General features: G+C 43.5%; 1 protein-coding gene across 1 annotated transcript in view; it reads right to left on the reverse strand.

The window, feature by feature from the left end:
* Positions 1-19031, reverse strand: part of LOC112117869 (exosome complex component RRP42) — a 35379-nt gene extending 16348 nt beyond the window's left edge. Inside the window, exons 1-3 of the mRNA XM_024215969.3 lie at positions 18856-19031; positions 16894-16988; positions 2849-3014 (exon numbers count right to left, since the gene is read on the reverse strand). Of these exons, the coding sequence (XP_024071737.1) occupies positions 2849-3014; positions 16894-16952 (225 nt within the window). The 5' untranslated portion in view covers positions 16953-16988; positions 18856-19031. The remainder of the gene's footprint in view (positions 1-2848; positions 3015-16893; positions 16989-18855) is intronic.

A 19031-nucleotide genomic window follows, 5' to 3' on the forward strand; every position in this document is an offset into this window, starting at 1 on the left:
TGTAATGAGCCATTAGTATAACGTTAAAATGTAGTACAGTGAGCACTCACACAGCGAGTGTGGCAGAAATACCTATAAATATTGGACTCTTACTGCATTGTAACATCGTTACTCTACTTTATGGTATTCCCTATAGTTATAATAGAAAATAGCACAAATATCTTGGTAAATTTAAATACTGAAATTTGAAAAGATCCATACATTAATGATCCATTTGTAGCAATACAAGTAGTCACTCCTGAGGTTATTCTGCACCAAAGAAAATAAAAATTCTGTGCACAATATTTTAAAATTCTGCAAATTTGGTCAATAAATAAATGTGGAGGCTCCAGAATGGCAGTGGGGAGCACAGTCCACTGGCTGCACAGAGGTGGGAGAACACCCTGCAGCCCCTACCAAGACACAGACTCAGCGCTGAGGCTGCACCTGACCCTGACAGTGCAAGGGCTGGGCCAGCCCCAGAAACATGAGGGGGCCCTGCCCCTCCATGCAGGTACACCAGGTGTGGGCAGGCAGGCTCAGCCTGGCAGGATCCAAGTGTGAAGGGGCTTAGTGTGGGGGGGAATCCAGGTGCAGGGTGAGAGGGTTCTATGTGGGGCAATCTGGGTGTGGGCGGCTCAGTGGGAGGAGGGGGGAAGAATCCGGATGCACAGGGACTCGTTGGGGGTTCCGTGTGCAGGGGCAATGGGACTCTGTAAGGGGGTCCAGGTGCAGCTGGCTGGGGCTCAGTGGGGTGGGGGTCTGGGTGAAGGGGCTTGTTGGGGTGGTCCAAGTGTAGGGGAGTGTGACTAGTTGGGGTGGACGTTTGGGTGCGTGGGGCTCAGCTGGGGGGTGGGGGCGGGTCCAGATGCAGAGGGGTTGTGGTTAGGGTGTGGGAGGCTCCAGGTGCAGGAGGTGAGGCTTGGTGGGAGGCTCTGGGTACAGGGCGGGTGAAGGTATGGTGGTGGGGGGAGCCTGGATGCATAGGGGGTTGAGCAGACAGGGTAGCAGCTCCACATAGTGACCCCTCCTCCATGGCTGAGGAGTGATGAGGACAGGAAGTGTGAGGGGGTGGAGGGGAGGTTTCTGGGGGTGGGTCTGACCCAGTCCTGGCTGCTCCTTGCAGGGGAAGGAGAAGTAGTCCTGTCCCCTCTGCCCCAGCTCACTGGGGATTAGCAGCTGAGCCTGGCACAGGATAGGAGCCACCATCTGGGGCATCCTCAGCCTCACCCCCCCCCTCTGCTGGCTGCTACAGGTGCCCGAAATGACATACCCAGGGGCGTAAAACTACTCTTGTGGCTTCCCTTTGCTTCCCCGTCAAAGTCATTTTTCCACGGGGAAGCAAAGAAATCTGCGGAGGACATGAACTCTGTGTGCGTGTAATGGTGCAGAATTCCCCAGGAGGAAGTAGTTCTTTAATGGCACACACCGCCCACCCCCAAAAGAAACAAGATTTAAATACAATAAATCTCATAATCTGAGTTCTACCTTTGCATGCTATTCAGCACAAATCCTAGTCCTGAACACATTTCCATTAGACTTACTAATACAATTTTCAGTTGGGCGAAATGCATAAAGCTGACCATGTAAGAAAGTATGTGAATCAAGAAGGTATATAACATAAGGAACTTTGAGATACTGACATATTTAACAATCTAAAAGGATTAAAGCTATATAGAAATAAATGTGGGTATCAATTTAAATGTGACTAAGTAAGAAGAATCAAAATTCCCATCATTAACATTATCTCTTCACACATGGAGGTTTACAGAAGTACTGCTACGGTAAACTTGGCAGTATCATGAACGATTCAAACAAGAAGTTCGAAATATTGTGCAGTAAGAGACGAGATTTTAAAAAAGTGATTTACTGACTTTATGCAAATATGCATATCATCTAATAATCTGTAGCTTTGTTCACGTTTACCAAATAATTTAAATTCCCAGTGCTACTCTTCAAAAACAGCACTTCATTTTCAATTAAATTATTTTAGGTTCTGCTAAGATGGCTGCTGAGATTGTAACAAACTGCATCAGTACACATCTGATCGTTCTGTACTACTGTTAGTCACAGTAGGCACATCCCTATATAATTAGACTAATGCCTTTTAAAAAAAAGAACATAATGAATTTGTATTTTCATACATAATTTATTTAGGTGTCTCTGCATTCTGAATGTTCTTGTTTGTTAACACAGACCTACATTTGGCTTTGGCAACTGTATTTATCACTGAGCTTTATATCTTCAAAGCACTTTACAAACATGAACTAATGCATCTGTTGGAGGAAGTTACCAGTTATTACCCATTTTACAAAATAGGGAAATACTGATTTGTTCAAGACACACAGTCAGTGTCAGAGTTGGGAACAGAGCTCATGAGTTCCTGGCTCACAGACCTGTATTCAAGTCTTGCTGTCTCTCTCTCTCTTTCAGAACTTTAAGCACATTGTTGTGATTTAGCAACTCATTAGGTTAACTTTAGAACATGGACAAAATTTAGTTTCCATTCTAGAAAGAGATCATGTATTCACTCTCTCTACACACACACTTCAATAATAAAATCTAAACCTTCTGTGGGGGAGGAAGGGGAAGCCCCATCACTTCTATATAAAGCTTTTGTTCTGCTCCAAGGATCCACCAGCAATAATACAGTGTCAAGAGATAGATGGTGTGGGTAGTTATGTTAGCCACCCCTCTTTCCTCTCCTCCCCTACCCCCCCCCCCAGCATTACAGTGAGGCATGGATATGCAATGATATAAACTGTGTAAATATTTTAAAAATATTACTAAATCATTTTTTTTATGCTCTGTAGTTCAGTACCTTGAAGACTCCCTGGAACTTAAATTACCTCTTCTTTGCTTCACTTACCAAAACATCAACATAGAGAACCCAGCAGTGCTCTCTGGGATTAATACAAAGGGATTTCACGTCTATGGTGCTTTCATTGCTAAATATTCTGTAGAGCGTATTTACTATCTCTGTGGCAAGCTCTTCTCCTCCCCGGCCTTCAAATTCAGGAGTGGCATTTGCTGAACTGGATGGGGGTAAAAGAAAATAGATACTTTTCATTTCTAAGCAGCCTTTATCCAAGGAACTCAAAGCTTTTCATAAACAGTAAGCCCATAACATCACCACAAAGGAGGTATTATTCCCACTTTACAAGGGTAGAAATGAAGCACAGAAAAGTGAAACAGATTACTTGAGGTAACACACAAAATTAGCATCAGAGCTGGCAAAAGAATACAGAAGTCCAGTATCTGTTTTAGTCACCAGACCACACTGTACAGTTCCTTGACATTCTGCAGAAATGTTTAAGACTAATATTTAATTATCTCTGCACCTTCATGATAAAAAAAGAAAATTACAGTAAGTTCCAAATGGTTAACAATACAGCCTGTTAAAGATGAATGGGACAAAAGACACCAGTGAGAAGAGGGGTGAAAAAAAGACAAGCAAGAGAGACTTTTTAGAATGGCATGACTGCATGACCTTAATTATTAATGTCTTTACTGGATACTCTGTTATGGGGTTGCTTGCAGACAGCGTCTCATTATCTAAGCAAGCGCAGTTTATGGTGAGTACCAACTAAAGAGTATCTATTTTTAAAAAAGATCGGAGAATAGCATGAGCCTTCACTTTCCTAATTCCAAAACAAAGGTCAGTTTATGGGCATCCATGCAAGAAGATCCCTAGCTGCCTTGGGCCTTACACACAGCTAAAAACAAAAGGTTTTAGCTAACAAAGGCAGCATGCCTATAAAAAAAATCCCCAAACCAACAAACATTCTGAATCTTGTTCTGATTCTACTCTAGTATATACAGAAGGCAAAAACATGGGCGTGCTGTAATAACTGGGCCTATAAATTTACCCTAATTGTGAACTCAATTGTCGGAAATTTTACAAAATGTTTCAATCACATAATGATAAACGTTGATGGGAAAAGGTGCAGAAGGGAGGCAGACTGAATTAGCCTAAATAAGGCGGCCTAGAACTGTGTTAAGATCATGCCTGGTAAACAAGAGAAGCATGGGGCCAGAAGTTATAGAATCATAGGACTAGAAGGGACCTCGAGAGGTCATCTAGTCCAGTCCCCTGCACTGATGGCAGGACTAAGTATGATCTAGACCATTCCTGACAGGTGTTTGGAGATTAAGAGCAGGTTAGGAAACGATGGAGATTCCACAACTCCCATGGCAATTTATTCCAGTGCTTAACTACCCTGACAGTTAAGAAGTTTTTCCCAATGTCCAAGCTAAACGGCCCTTTCTTCAATTTAAGCCCATTGCGTCTTGTCCTAGCCTCAGAGGTTAAGGAGAAAAAATTTTCACCCTCCTCCTTGTAACAACAGTTTTCAAGTACATAAAAGATTATGTCCCCTCTCAGTCTTTTCTCAGACTAACCAAACCCATTATTTTCAATCTTTCCTCATAGGTCATGTTTTCTAGACCTTTAATCATTTTTGTTGCTCTTCTCTGGACTTTCTCCAATTTGTCCACATTTTTCCTGAAATGTGGCACCCAGAACTGGACACAATACTCCAGTTGAGCCCTAATCAATGCAGAGTAAAGCAGAAGTATTACTTCTCATGTCTTGCTTACAACACTCCTGGTAATACATCCCAGAATGTTTGCTTTTTTTGCAACAGTGCTACACTATTGACTCATATTTAGCTTGTGATCCACTATGACCCCCAGATCCCTTTCCGCAGTACTCCCTCCTAGGCAGTCATTTCCCATTTTGTATGTGTGCAACTGATTGTTCCTTCCTAAGTGGAGTACTTTGCATTTGTCCTTATTGAATTTCATCCTATTTACTTCAGATAATTTCTCCAGTCTGTCCAGACCATTTTGAATTTTAATCCTATTGTCCAAAGCACTTGTAACCCCGTCCCAACTTGGTATCATGCACAAACTTTATAATTCTACTCTCTATGTAAATCTCTAACTCATTGATGAAGACATTGAACAGAACTGGATCCAGAACTGATCCCTGTGGGAACACACTTGATATGCTCTTCCAGCTTGACTGTGAACCACTGATGACAACTCTCTGGGAATGGTTTTCCAACCAGTTATGCACCCACCTTATAATAGCTCTATCTAGCTTGTATTTCCCTAGTTCATTTATGAGAAGGTTGCGTGAGACAATATCAAGAGCTTTACTAAAGTCAAGATATACCACATCTACCACTTCCTCCCTCTCCACAAGTCTTGTTCCCCTGTCAAAGAAAGCTATTAGGTTGGTTTGACTCGATTTGTTCTTGACAAATCCATGCTGACTGTTACTTTTTATTAACACCTTACTATCTTCTAGGTCAGGGGAGGGCAAACTACGGCCCGCGGGATTGCTAGCCCCGTGGCGCAGTGGGGCTAAAGCAGGCTCCTTGCCTGCCCTGGTCCCACGCCGCTCCCGGAAGCGGCCGGCACCACGTCCCTGCGGCCTCTGGGGGCAGAGGGCTCTGTGCACTGCCCTCGCCTGCAGGCATTGCCCCCCGCAGCTCCTATTGGCCAGGAATGGGGAACCACGGCCAATGGGAGCTTCGGGGGTGGTACCCACACGTAAGGGCAGCTTGCGGCGGAGACACCTGCCCCACCCCACCCCCAAGAGCCACTGCCAGACATGCTGGCCACTTCCGGGAGTGGCGCGGGGCCAGGGCAGGCAGGGAGCCTGCCTTAGCCCCGCTGCCACCCCGGAGCAGCTCAAGGTAAGCGGCGCCAAGCAGGAGCCCACAACCTGAACCCCTCCTGCACCCCGCACCCCAACCTCTTGCCCTGAGGCCTCTCCCGCACCCCAACCCCTTGCCCTGAGCTCCTTCCTGCACACTGCATACGATTTCTCCACCAGACATGGCCCTCAGGCCAAAAAGTTGGCCTACCCCTGTTCTACGTGTTTGCAAAGATATTGCTTAATTATTTGCTCCATTATCTTTTGGGGGTACTGAAGTTAAGCAATCTGGTCTATAATAAAGTCAATGAACTAAAGTTGCTGTGTCGGAAATTAGGCCTAATTGCTGGACAATATAATGAGAGAACGGGCTATTCTGCCAATCATTCCCTTTGGGGTCATCAGAAAGAGACTTTGGGGATGGGGGAGAAGCTGCTATCGCATGCTGGCTGATTAAAAGAATGGGAATGAGCAAGTTTCCCCATCATGGCTGCCATCTCCAGTCTCCTGGGATCCCAAAATCTGACATGACACCATTTTCCCTTCATCATAATGCTGAGAGACGTCCTGAGGGACCCAGATGATATTGCTACCTCCACCATCATTGGTTACATCTTGAATACCACCTGGGATGTAAGACTTTGTCACAGACACACTTGTCCATCATGTGTCCTCCTCTTTCCCCACCTTATTTCTTCTTTTTCCTATCTCTCTTCCTTTGCCTTCTGTTTAGTAAGAGTCTGGCTTAACTGGCTAAGACTGTGTATTTTGCAACATTACTGTGAGCCTGTGACCAGAAAAAGGTAGTTAAAAGCAATGCATCGAACAGTGCAACATTGTACAACTTTGCCAGGTCTCAGAGTGATGGATAAGACTGTGCTGGGCCTGTGTTTTTCCAGCAGTGAGTTTGCAAGTACAAGTCAATACCAGAGACAGAAGCTGCATTTTCTATCTTTGCTGTTCTCTTCTCTCCACTGTTATGTGTGTGTGTCTTGTTTTGTCTTCTAGGAAATAGGATCAGACTTCAACAAGAACAGCTCCAGCCAATCTCAACTAACTTCTCTTTTTCCACCTAAAAGACAATCAATTACGCTGTGGGGTTCCTTTTAAAAAACCTCTCTCCAGAGTGAGAGAAAGAGACAGACAGAGAGAGAGAGAGAGAAAGAAAGGAAATAAGGGATGCTGTTAAAAACAAAAGCCTTACTTAATACTTTAAATTTCAAATGCTTTAACTGTTTTTCCTTTCCCCCCACCCCATCCTTAATAAAAGGCAGGATGTTATTTCCAGATGTATAAATGCCACACTGTAATAAAATTACACAATTAATGATGAGCCAAAATTATAATCCCACGCAGAAGAACTATAATTACATTTAAAAAGAGCCTTATCACCAGTATTAAATTACATACCAATGAAGAGCTCAATTCAGCAAATGTATCTCCCATTTAAGTCAGTGAAACCATTCACCTCTAAACATGACTGCAAAATTGAACCCCATTAAAATTTTGCAGGTCTCATAGTACACCAGATATAAAAGCTATTTTTTGAAAACTTTGATTTTTACTTGTATTAACTAGGAGTCAAATGCTGAATTTTTTACTTGGACAACTGTAAGAAATGATAGACTTGGAATATGTCTACACTATAGCCACTACAGCTGTGCTGCTGTAACGCCATAGCATACACACTCCCCTACACAGGCAGAAAAATCCCTTCTGTCAAGGTAGCTAATCCACCTTATGAGAGGCAGTAGCTAGGCCGACAGAAAAATTCTTCATTAACCTAGCTGCACCTACTCTGGGGTTTCGGTCAACCTAACCACAATGCTCATGGCAAGAAATTTTTCACAGGCTTGAGCAACATATTTAGGTCATTTTTAAAGTGTATACCAGGCCTTAGAGTATTTGATCTGGATAACTGTGTCGCTGAATTTTATCATACCCTTAATCATCTTATTAATTGCAAGGGACTAAGCCTTGATCTACACCTAGCCACATCACTTCCAAATACATGGTAAATACTGCCACCCTAAGGTCACTGGATATCACAATAGTGTAGTAGCAGAGATGTTTACATTCACTCATTTGAAATACTTTGCCCACTGTACAAATCTCAGAAGTGGAGTTCAGAAAAACGTATTTGTGGAACACACAGATCTAGCAGGGGCCAAAGGGAATGTGCCATTCTTATTCCCGAATAATACTTAAAAATAAAATCTCCAAAGTCAAGAAACAGCTCTCAGCCACATTCTATGAGAATCAAGATTCAGAGTAGCAGCTGTGTTAGTCTGTATCCGCAAAAAGAACAGGAGTACTTGTGGCACCTTACAGACTCTAAGGTGCCACAAGTACTCCTGTTCTTTTTATGAGAATCAAGACTTTCTAGAGCAGGGGTCTCAAACTCAAATGACCACGAGGGCCACATGAGGACTAATGCATTGGCCCGAGGGCCGCATCACTGACACCCCCCAATGCTGACCCCGCCCCCGCCCCCACTCCACCCCTTCCATGAGACCCCGCCCTTGCCCAGTCTCTTCTCCACCTCCTCCCCTGAGTGCGCGGCTCCCTGATCCTCCCCCCTCCCTCCTGGAAAGTGCTAAGCGTCACCAACAGTAATGCACCTCACTCAAAGGACAAAACACGCACTTAGTTAGATTTACTTCTGTTAAAGCCCCCCCACTGCACTGGGCTACACCATCACTCCACCCCTGCTCTGCCTCTTCCAGGGGTGGCAGGTTTGTAGAAATTTTGGTGGTGCCCAGAACCTGCCCCCGCCCCCAAACTCCACCCCCACCTGCCTAAGGCTCTGGAAGGGATTTTGGGTGGGGGAGGGGGTCTGGAGTGCAGGCTCTGGGATGGAGTTTGGGTGCTGGGTGCAGGCTCCGGGCTGGGGCAGGGGGAGGGGGGGTGCAGGCTCTGGGATGGAGTTTGGGGATAGGAGGGGGTGCAGGGGTGAGGGCTGTGGATGAGGGGTTTGGGGCATTGGAGAGGCTCAGAACTAGGGAAGAAAGGGAAGGGCAGCCTGCCCTGGCCATAGTGGAGGGGGGCACTAGGACCCTGCGGCAGCAGGTGATGCCAGAAGCGGCAGAGCGGAGTGGAGAGCAGAGTGGAGTCAGCGTGAGCTGCAGGCTCGGGGGCAGTGAAGGGGCAGCAAGTGAGCCCGGGGGTGGCAGGCGGGTCTGGGGGAGAGACCCGGCCCCAAACACTGGGGAGCAGGGAGCTTAGCTGCCACATAAAATAACTCGGGGGGGGGGGCGGGGGAACGGGGAGCTTGGCGGGCCGCGTGTTTGAGACCCCCGTTCTAGAGAATCCAGTGTAAGAAAGCCTCCATCACAGACTAGGTACCTCTCCATGTCAGCACTCCTGAGGTTCAGTCCAACTGTTTCCTCTTGAATAGTTTAGTTTAGTTTATCTCTGACTGACTTCTATCCACTTCCATGTTTTAGGCCTCAGGTAGTTAATAAAAACAAAGTTTTCATTATATGATTAAATAGGAACATAGGAAGCCTCTAAGGACAATCTGCATATACAGAGATATTAATGAGTACATCATTTATTTGCACTGTACAATTCAGTCTTAAATTAAAAGCAAACTGGGTTTATAAATTTTGGTGGAGTTTAACAGCTAATTACATGCACATCAAAATAAACCTACATTCCCAATGCATTAAGGTTAAGATTTTAGTTGTGTGGAAGTCAAGAAATTCAGAGCTGGGGTTCCCACTGCAACCTCAAATCTGCTTCCCTGAACTTTTGTATTGCAATGGAGCCTCATTAAATGATCTCACTAGGTTATGTACTTTCTGTAGTAAGAAGTACAGTTTTACAAAATAAAGTACCTTAAGTAAATGGTCTAGATAGGCACCTGCTTTAAGCTTCTCTCCCCACATCCACGGGCTGGTAGAATTGGTTAGAACATCTTGCCCCTCCTTTAAGGAGGCATTCTCATTATTTCCATCAGCAGTGAGCCCCAGACCTCCCCATAACTCTAATGTGCAGATAGCACCCAGAAGTGCTCTCAGCACATTTAGAACTTTGATGAGCAAAATTGACTGAAACTGCCAGACGTGGCATTTGTCTCTGCCAGACTGATGTAGTGAATCCCTCCAAATGAAAGCACTTCTATTCATAAAGAGTTTTTTTTTTTAAAAACCCCAAAACCTAAATGTGAGCTTCCACAGGTTAAAAACAGTCATCTAGTTATCTATCCTGCCCCTCCTCTCCCCTTCCTTCCTCCTGCTATGACCAGTTCCATGACATCAGGGGTTCTCAACATTTTTTAAAATACATCCCTCCAACCTCTCCTCCCCCACCCCTTTTCCTGGAGTGCCCACCCTTTACAAAATGGGAATTTCCAATGTAATTTAGATGGAACTGGGGCCATTAATATAATGATTCCAATAAATGGGATTCTGCTTTCAGGAAATCAGTCCTCTGATCCTGTTATCTACCTGTGCATAGGCCAGGAACCTTTTAAAAACACATACATTAATATCCACAATGTTTTCTGGCCAGTATGTCTCAGTTTCAGCATCAAAGAGTGCTAGTGGGGATAATGACTGCACAGGCCTGACTGCAATCACTGAAATTTGGCTCAGCCACCCCACCATCATGATGGAGGAGTGGCCAGGCCAAATTTGAACGAGTGACATTGCAGCTCAGGTGACAAAGCGCACCATACCCTCTAGAAAGTTTGACACGTCCCTCAGGTTGAGAACTGCAGTTTATCTACCAAGCTTCATAGACTTTATGAAGATTAAAAATAAGTTCTCTTCATCTTCATACAAATCACAGCACACGATTCAAGCATTGAGATGTCCCAACTGATTGACCTGGGAACACGAGTGCTATGAGAATTTTAGCCACCACTCCTTGTGTTTCATTTATCATGAGTTATCTGTATAATACAGGACATATGAGATCTGAAAATAACATTTAAGAGCCTTACTGATGGCTGAACAACAAATGATCATGATATTGCATGAGGACTCAACAGAACAGCGCACCAGCTATAGGATGTTCTACCTAAGAAACACCTGAAATGGATGTGGTCCCTACATTTCCGTGCATGTACTAGAGAAATAGGTCCACTAGGAGCTAGGGTGAGTCTTCCCTTCAACCTGGAGGAGCAAATGGCCAGACCTGAGGACAAAGGTATAACTCTCACCTCCCTCGTTGTTAATTTCATTCTAAACCCAATATCCAGCAGGTACTCTGAAAGCGTCATTGCATACAGATTCAACTGTCATACGGGCTTTTTTTGGTTACTATTTTATACCACAAAAAGTGACAGATTATTATAGTCACAAAACTAACAAGTCAATATTTTACAAAGTTATAAGCAAGAAAAACATCACTTTTTTTTTTTAAATGCAGCTATTCTGCTGATGCAGCAGCATTCCAGTGTGTAACAGAGATCTAGGACTCCCACTCCCTACATTGCAGGATGCACAGGCAACTCCATTGCTTTTGGGGAAAACAGAACAAGTTCCAACATCATCAGTGCACCCAAATTGTCCATTCCAAGGAGTGGCACTGTGCATAGTTTAAAGAGGAATAAATGTTCCTCTCCCAGTTCAGGAGAAGATAGAAACAGAATAAGGGGACAGAAAAAAAGGGTGGTGGTGGAAGGAAATGGTATTTTCTGAGCGGAAGATGATGATCACATATGTCTGGATGGCTAAATCAGCTCTAGCAAACTAGTAGATTTTAAAATCTACAAGAAGCCAAGAAAGAATCTCAGATAGTAAGCATTATAAGGATGGCACAATCAGCACCGAGGAAAGAAAATCTGAATTTGAAAAAATAAAAACCAAAGCACCATATAAGAGACTTCTACAATAACAGAGACCCAGTTGTAAAATTATGCACAATTACCACCATCTAGTGGCAGCCTGAAAAAGTGTCATACATTACAACTACACATAAAAGAGTACTGGTATCACCACATTTGGATATACCACACTTTACAGAAAAAAAGGCTTCTGCCAAAAGCTCCGAATTTTATTTTAAAAATCTTTCTGGCACCTAGACATGTATGTCTTCTGATGACTTGGGCATTTTGGAACTCACCATTCAGGTTTCCAGAGCCAGGCTCTTACCCTCATATTGTTACCTTGAGGGAAAACCACTTTACATACAGGAAGTCAACTAGGACTGTCAGTTCAGTACATGCGTCTGACGAAGTGGGTATTCACCCATGGAAGCTTATGCTTCAATACGTCTGTTAGTCTATAAGGTGCCACAGGACTGTCGCTTTTTACAGATCCAGACTAACATGGCTACCCCCCTGATACAGTTCAGGGAGAGGTTCTCCAATCATCCTGGCCCTCACATCTGCCTCTATCTCTTTGGCAATTATAAAATAGAATCTAAAACTAAAATAATTTAAGAAACATTTGAGGATTTGTAATACTAGCCGTAAATGAAAACAATGCTACAATGAATTTCTGTGGCCCCTTAGGGCACTCGTTACTGGGCATCTCTCCAAACTAACTGATGAACAGCACCGGACATTTGTTAACACACACACACAAAACACTCTCACGGGCAGTTGGTTTCATTCAACATTACTGAGTGACAGAGGCAGGGAGAAGGAGGTAGCAGCTCTCAGCCTTGGGCTTTTTCCATTTAGTATTGGTCAGGACCAGCCTTGAAGCCAAACAAAACAGTTTTGGGCTCTTCAAGTTTTGCAACTCACAGGCCAGACCTCTCCCTCTCTCTGACAGTTGGACCAGATGGGGAAGAAAAAGCTCCCTGCCAGACACTCCTCTACCAGCAACTGCGGGGGGAAAATAAACTCATATGTTGATGTTCCCCTCCAAAAACAGGGCTCTAATCCTAATTTAGATCTTGCAAGTTGGAGAGCCAAAGGCTCTGTGACACGTGAGATATGTGAACATTATGTGAATGTAGTACTCCCGCAGTGGTCAAGGCTTTGGGTGTGGTGCAATAAATTAAAGTTTTTCTTTTTTTAAAACAGAAAAATATGGAATCGCATGAGACTCGTGATGGAGAGAAGGCGTAAGTGACCAAATCCTGGTGAGGATCATTGGGGCCAAGAACTGAGCAAAATTCAAAGAGGGATTGGCCATTTATATGGATAGCAAAATCCAGAGTTTTAATAGTAAATACTCAAAAACATAATTTGGAAGTGATAAAACCTAATTCGTCAGGGCAAAACCCAATATTTAATTATTAAAGGTAAGAAAGACTTCCCTAGGTCAGAGGTGGGCAGAAATTACCCATATCTGCCTACTGAAAAGTTTTGTGCCCCCTCCTCTGAAACAGCTGGGTGCTGGCCACTACCAGAGAAAAGATATGGGACTAGATGTATCTTTGTATCTCACCCAGTCTGTTAGTTTCTATATTCTTATGAGGAGAGTGGAATGGAGTAGAATGGAGATTGAAAATAATTGGAATTCCCCACCCCAGGCAATTCTTGCACTTCCTCTGTGTACTAAAATCTAAACTATAGAAGACCAGCAAGGAGCCCTATACTTTGGGGAGAACAGTGGTGCTTCCAGCTTAGAGTTAAGAAGTTTACCAAATGTTTACAAATCTATCAAGGCAACCCACTAACACTTCTTTTATTTATATGACAAACAGATTACCAAGCAGTTAACTCAAGCAGCATCAGTACGTATCAATGCGGTCTTGGGATGCATTAGGTGATGTATTTCCAGTAGAGATAAGGAGGTGTTAGTACCGTTATACAAGGCACTGGTGAGACCTCATCTGGAATACTGTGTGCAGTTCTGGTCTCCCATGCTTAAGAAGGATGAATTCAAACTGGAACAGCTACAGAGAAGGGCTACTAGGATGATCCGAGGAATGGAAAATTTGTCTTATGAAAGGAGACTCAAAGAGCTCAGCTTGTTTAGCCTAACCAAAAGAAGGCTGAGGGGAAGATATGATTGCTCTCTATAAATATATCAGAGGGATAAATACCAGAGAGGGAGAGGAATTATTTAAGCTCAGTACCAATGTGGACATAAGAACAAATGGATATAAACTGGCCATCAGGAAGTTTAGACTTGAAATTAGATGAAGGTTTCTAACCATCAGAAGAGTGAAGTTCTGGAACAGCCTTCCAAGGGGAGCAAAAGACATATCTGGCTTCAAGACTAAGCTTGATAAGTTTATGGAGGGGATGGTATGATGGGATTAATTAATTGCCAAAATGAGGCTATTAATTAATCTTTGACTATTAGCGGTAAGTATGCCCAATGGCCTGTGATGGGATGTTAGATGGGGTGGGATCTGAGTTACTACAGAGAATTCTTTCCTGGGTGTCTGGCTGGTGAGTCTTGCCCACATGCTCAGGGTTTAGCTGATTGCCATATTTGGGGTCGAGAAGGAATTTTCCGCCAGGGCAGATTAGCAGAGGCCCTGGAGGTTTTTCGCCTTCCTCTGCAGCATGGGGCACGGGTCACTCGCTGGAGGATTCTCTGAGCCTTGAAGTTTTTAAACCATGATCTGAGGACTTCAATGGCTCAGACACAGGTTAGGGGTTTGTTGCGGGAGTGGGTGGGTGAGATTCTGCCCCCTGCATTGTGCAGGAGATCAGACTAGACAATCATATTAGTCCCTTCTGACCTTAAAGTCTATGACTCTATCAAACCTCTAAAGCAGGAGTTCTCAGGACAAATTACATCTCTACCCAGATATAACGCTGTCCTCAGGAGCCAAAAAATCTTACTGCGTTATAGGTGAAAGCGCATTATATTGAACTTGCTTTGATCTGCCGGAGCGCGCAGCCCTGCCCCCCCCAGAGCACTGCTTTACCGCATTATATCCGAATTCGTGTTATATCGGGTTGCGTTATATCGGGGTAGAGGTGTATTTGGTGGCCTCAGAGTGCAGCCACCAACTCTTGCTCGTGGCCACTCACATTTTTTCCTAAAATACTTAATTAGCTTTAAGGAAAAATAAATATGCACATCGAAAGCGCTGTAATTTATTTATTACTAGCTACTAAGTCTGTGAAAAGTGATATTAACATACATACAAGTATCACTTTTCACAGCAGACTTACTCAGCCCCGCAAGTCTGGGGACAAATTAAGCCCTGGATGGAGGATCGGGGGAGGCAGTGGGAGGGCTGGAGCCTGAAGCCCCATAGGGGATGGAACCCAAAGGCACATGGCTGGAATCTGCCTCCCCACCACTCCCAGGCTGAAGCCCAAAGCCTGAGCCCCACCACTTCTGGAGAGGCGTAGCACTCACCAGCTGCCTGCTCCTTCAGCATTGTGCCCCAAGTGTCTCCAGAGGGGGTTAGGGCCCAACCCCTGCTGGAAGCCCCAGAAACCAACACCAAGGCAGTGCATCCAGGAGCACCAGGAAGGGGAAGGGGCCGCTGCTTCCCCCCTGCCCCTCAGTCACAGCCCAGGAGGCCACAAAAACAACGACGAGTCCGGTGGCACCTTAAAGACTAACACATTTATTTGGGCATAAGCTTACGTGGGAAAAAAAACCATTTGTATCTGTTCTGTAATTGAAGTAGAGTTTAGAAAGTCCACCTAACATGCCCTGTGCTCCCACCTAAATAGCAGCATGTGTAACCCTTAATTAAACTAGGTGGTGACTGTGACAACTCTTAAAGCAACCTGCAAGCTGGGGCTCCTGGACTGTCTCGAGCTCCTTCCATAATCCTGCTCACTGGAAAGCAGTCAACAGTAATGCCTCATTCACGGTCAAGAAAGTCAGAAACATGCTTAAACATGAACCTGATTTCTAGCTCATGGAGGAAATAGTGCTTTACTGAAAAATGCCATTCTGAATGTTATTTTCTAGGCAGTTAACTGTCGTATCTTGAATTCACAGGGTTATTGTGTTCAAATAAAAAAAAAAAGGACAACTTCTAATTACCATACACTTGTGATATACATTGGGGGGACGAGTGGGGAGTAACTCCCTTTGATGGACACCCAGTCAGTCAGTTAGCTGTAAAATCCCTCTTGGTCTATTCTCTGCTTGCTTTACCTGTAAAGGGTTAACAAGCCCACAGGTAAAAGAGAAGGAGTGGGCATCTGACCAAAAGAGCCAATGGAAAGGTAGAACTTTTTAAAATTGGGAAACAAACTTCCGTTTGTCTTTTGCTCTCTGGGCTGAAGAGACGGGGCAGCAGGAATGCTGTATAAAGTTTGAACCAGATACGAAAATCAGATCAGATCATATCTAGAACTACTTTTAACAACCGAAAGGTGTAAGTAGATCAGAATGTTTATCTAAACACGATCAGGTTTATTTCTGTTTATTTTTTAAGGCTTGTAGATCTCCTCTGTGCTAACCCCAGATGCTTTTGTTTGCTTGTAACCTTTAAGCTGAACCCCCAAGAAAGCTATTTTGGGTGCTTAATTTTTGGAACTGCTCTTTTTAAAGTCTAGCAAAAGCCTAGGTTCCAAATGTATTTTTTCCTTTTTGTTTTCAATAAAATTTACCATTTTTAAGAACAGGATTGGATTATTGATGTCCTAAGAGATTTGTGCATGTTGTTTGATTAGCTGGTAGCCACAGCTAATTTCCTTTGTTTCTTTCTCAGGTGTGTCTGTATCTGTGTGAGAAAGGGCTTGAGGTTACCCCAGAGGGAGGAATTGCAAGTGCTCCTTCCTGGGTTAAAAGGGTTTTTTTGCATTTGGGTGGTGGCAGTGTTTACCAAGCCAAGGTCAGAGAGAAGCTGTAACCTTGGGAGTGTAATATAAGCCTGGAGTGGCAAATATTAATTTTTAAAATCCTTGCGGGCCCCCTCTTCCTACACTCCAAGTGACACAGTGGGGATTCAGCCTTGACAACTTGAAATCTAGGCAATTCAATAAAAGAAAAAATAGTTTCAGGTAGCATACCTATCTCTGAGTGTACCTACCATTTTTTTTTTAAATGGATATTCTCTCTCTCTCTCTCATTTTCTTTTTGTCCAAGTCCCAGAGAGAACAGGGGGAAATAAACTCTATACAAAGTTCTGCCAAATGCACAAAGAGTAAACAAACTGAATTTTTTTTCCCTTTTATCTTTTCCAATTATAATAATCTTGTAATTTCTAGAACCAAGCAAAACAGTGATTCCGAAGGAGTAGCAGAGCATTTTCCCAATTTTACCATCCACTAAAGCAACAAAATAGCTTATTTCTATTATGTAGACCACTACAGCAGGCCAACGAAATTAAGGAATATCCTTTAGATCAATAGCTTTTCTAAACGCATTATTTACTCAAAGTATTGGGCTTTTGGTACTCTTCCTTATTGTACCTACCAGTCAACAAAGAATTCAAGGTAGCCTTCCTTTGGATTCTCCAACTTCGGTGTTCCCATTTCAGCTTTGACTCCTACCAGGATGTCCGTATGTCCCTGTTAAAATACCAGGTCACTCAACCAGAAAAATATTCCACGCCATAGCTTGTACAATTTATCCACATAGGGGTCAAGCTGTTATTAATGTTTATCTTTATGTTATCTACACAAACTATTCTGCCAAATAGCATTTCGAGCATGACCCAGTATTTTATTTTAATAAATCAAAGCTTTCGAAGAGACAATGTTAAGTTTGAGCATGTTTCCTCAAATAAACCCTGTGTATGTACAAAATTTCTCTATGCTAATAGGACATTCTAAATATCCATGACTTCATAAATTCAGTCCTGGAATAAATACATATGCAGAACTATTCTAATACCCTGAGCGATAGCCACTGTCTGTACATACAACACCCACTAAAGCAGCAGTTTTAATTTGTTGTGATATGAACACTGTGAAGAATTATTTCTCTATTTATTAGTCATACTACTGACTTTACTTTCACAGGTTTAAATGGTGGATTATTTCAGCTTCCTCTGGCCTCAATGTACTTTGCCAATAGATCTCGCTCACAGCAAGGGCTTGTCTACACTTACAGCACTGCCGAGGTGAAGCTGAAGACATTACCTACACCAACAGGAGAGTTTCTCCTGTCTGTGTATGTACTCCACCTCTCTAAGAGGTGGTAGCTATGTCGACAGGAGAAGCCCTCCCATTGACATAGTGCTCTCTACACTGGGAGTTAGGTCGGTACGATGCGTTGCTCAGTGGTGTGAATTTTCTACAGCCCTGAGCGATGAAGTTATACTGACATAAGGTTGTAGAATAGACCAGGACTAAGTAACCATTCTTTATGGACCGTGTCACAGTTTCAGGCTCATTCCACTTGTATTCCCCCGCCCTACACAGTCCCTTGAGGGCACCTACTTAAAAGTTTTTGGCTCCCAGCCAACATCTCTCATGAGCAGAAAACTATGTTGCACTCTCTCTTGACCAGAGTTTTAAGGCTGCACAGCTCCCCAGATTACACTATACTATCCCCAACAAGCCAGATGGCCTAACCAGGCCAGTGCCTGGCTTTCTTTCCAAAGGCTATGACCAGTATATTGCCTGCAGTTATAAGTTAGCACACAGCTCCTTCTAAGCAAGCATATTTATTCTTAAGGTAAAAACATTACAGAGAAAACACTTCAAAAACAATAAGTCCCGATATGCATGCTAAAAGCTCAGCAGAGGTTACCGATTAATCTTATGGGGCCCTAGTAGGGCAAGTCCTTCCAACCCTTCTGCAAGGCATGCTTCCCCCAACTCCCCACCCTTCAGGACAGAAGGTCCTGTCCATTTGCTGGATCAGAAATAAGGCCTCAAGTCAGGCTTTTTGTCCAAAAGTCCCTTCTTTGTCTGCTGGTCTCTGGAGAGTCCAGTTTGAACCAGTATGCGTGAGTGTCCCCCAGCACGTTGTATTTCTCTCACGGCTTACAACCTGGCTCATTTCTCTTAATCACCCCTTTGGTTTTTAGTTGCTGGAGGAGCAGTGGTAGCCCACCCCCACGGAGCAGAACACAATTATACATAAACCATTAATGAATCCCAAAGACACTGCACACGGTTGCAATATCTGTCACAGATTGTTAGGAGGTGGTGAAAGGGAACAAACAGGAGCTTCAGTTTGTGCCACATATCATTAAAGTCAAATTTCTGTTAATACTGTGTATTTCAGATCGTAATTATACATTAAGAGTATTCACTTTTTGTGTGTGTATTTTTACATTTGTATTAAAAAGCAACACAAAAAAAATCAATAAAAACTTAATACAAATAGTCAAGTGATAAAGTCTGGACTAGACCTACAGCCTCAAAGTCATGATAATTTAGGAGCTTCCACTAGCAATATACAAAAACTCCTTGTATCTGTACTTACAAGCTTCACTCTTGCAGATCCACTTGTGTTTGATACTACATCTGTTTCCACTTCAATACATCTATAGTCTTCACAGCCACGGCCATCTACCCGAAGATCCTCCTAAGCATAGCCACCACAGTTTTATTAAGTGATATAACTGATCCATATTAATAAATCAAATATAAATTTAAAAT

Source organism: Terrapene carolina, unplaced genomic scaffold, assembly GCF_002925995.2.
Source record: "Terrapene carolina triunguis isolate 2854851 unplaced genomic scaffold, T_m_triunguis-2.0 Scaffold34021, whole genome shotgun sequence".
NCBI lineage: Eukaryota > Metazoa > Chordata > Testudines > Emydidae > Terrapene > Terrapene triunguis.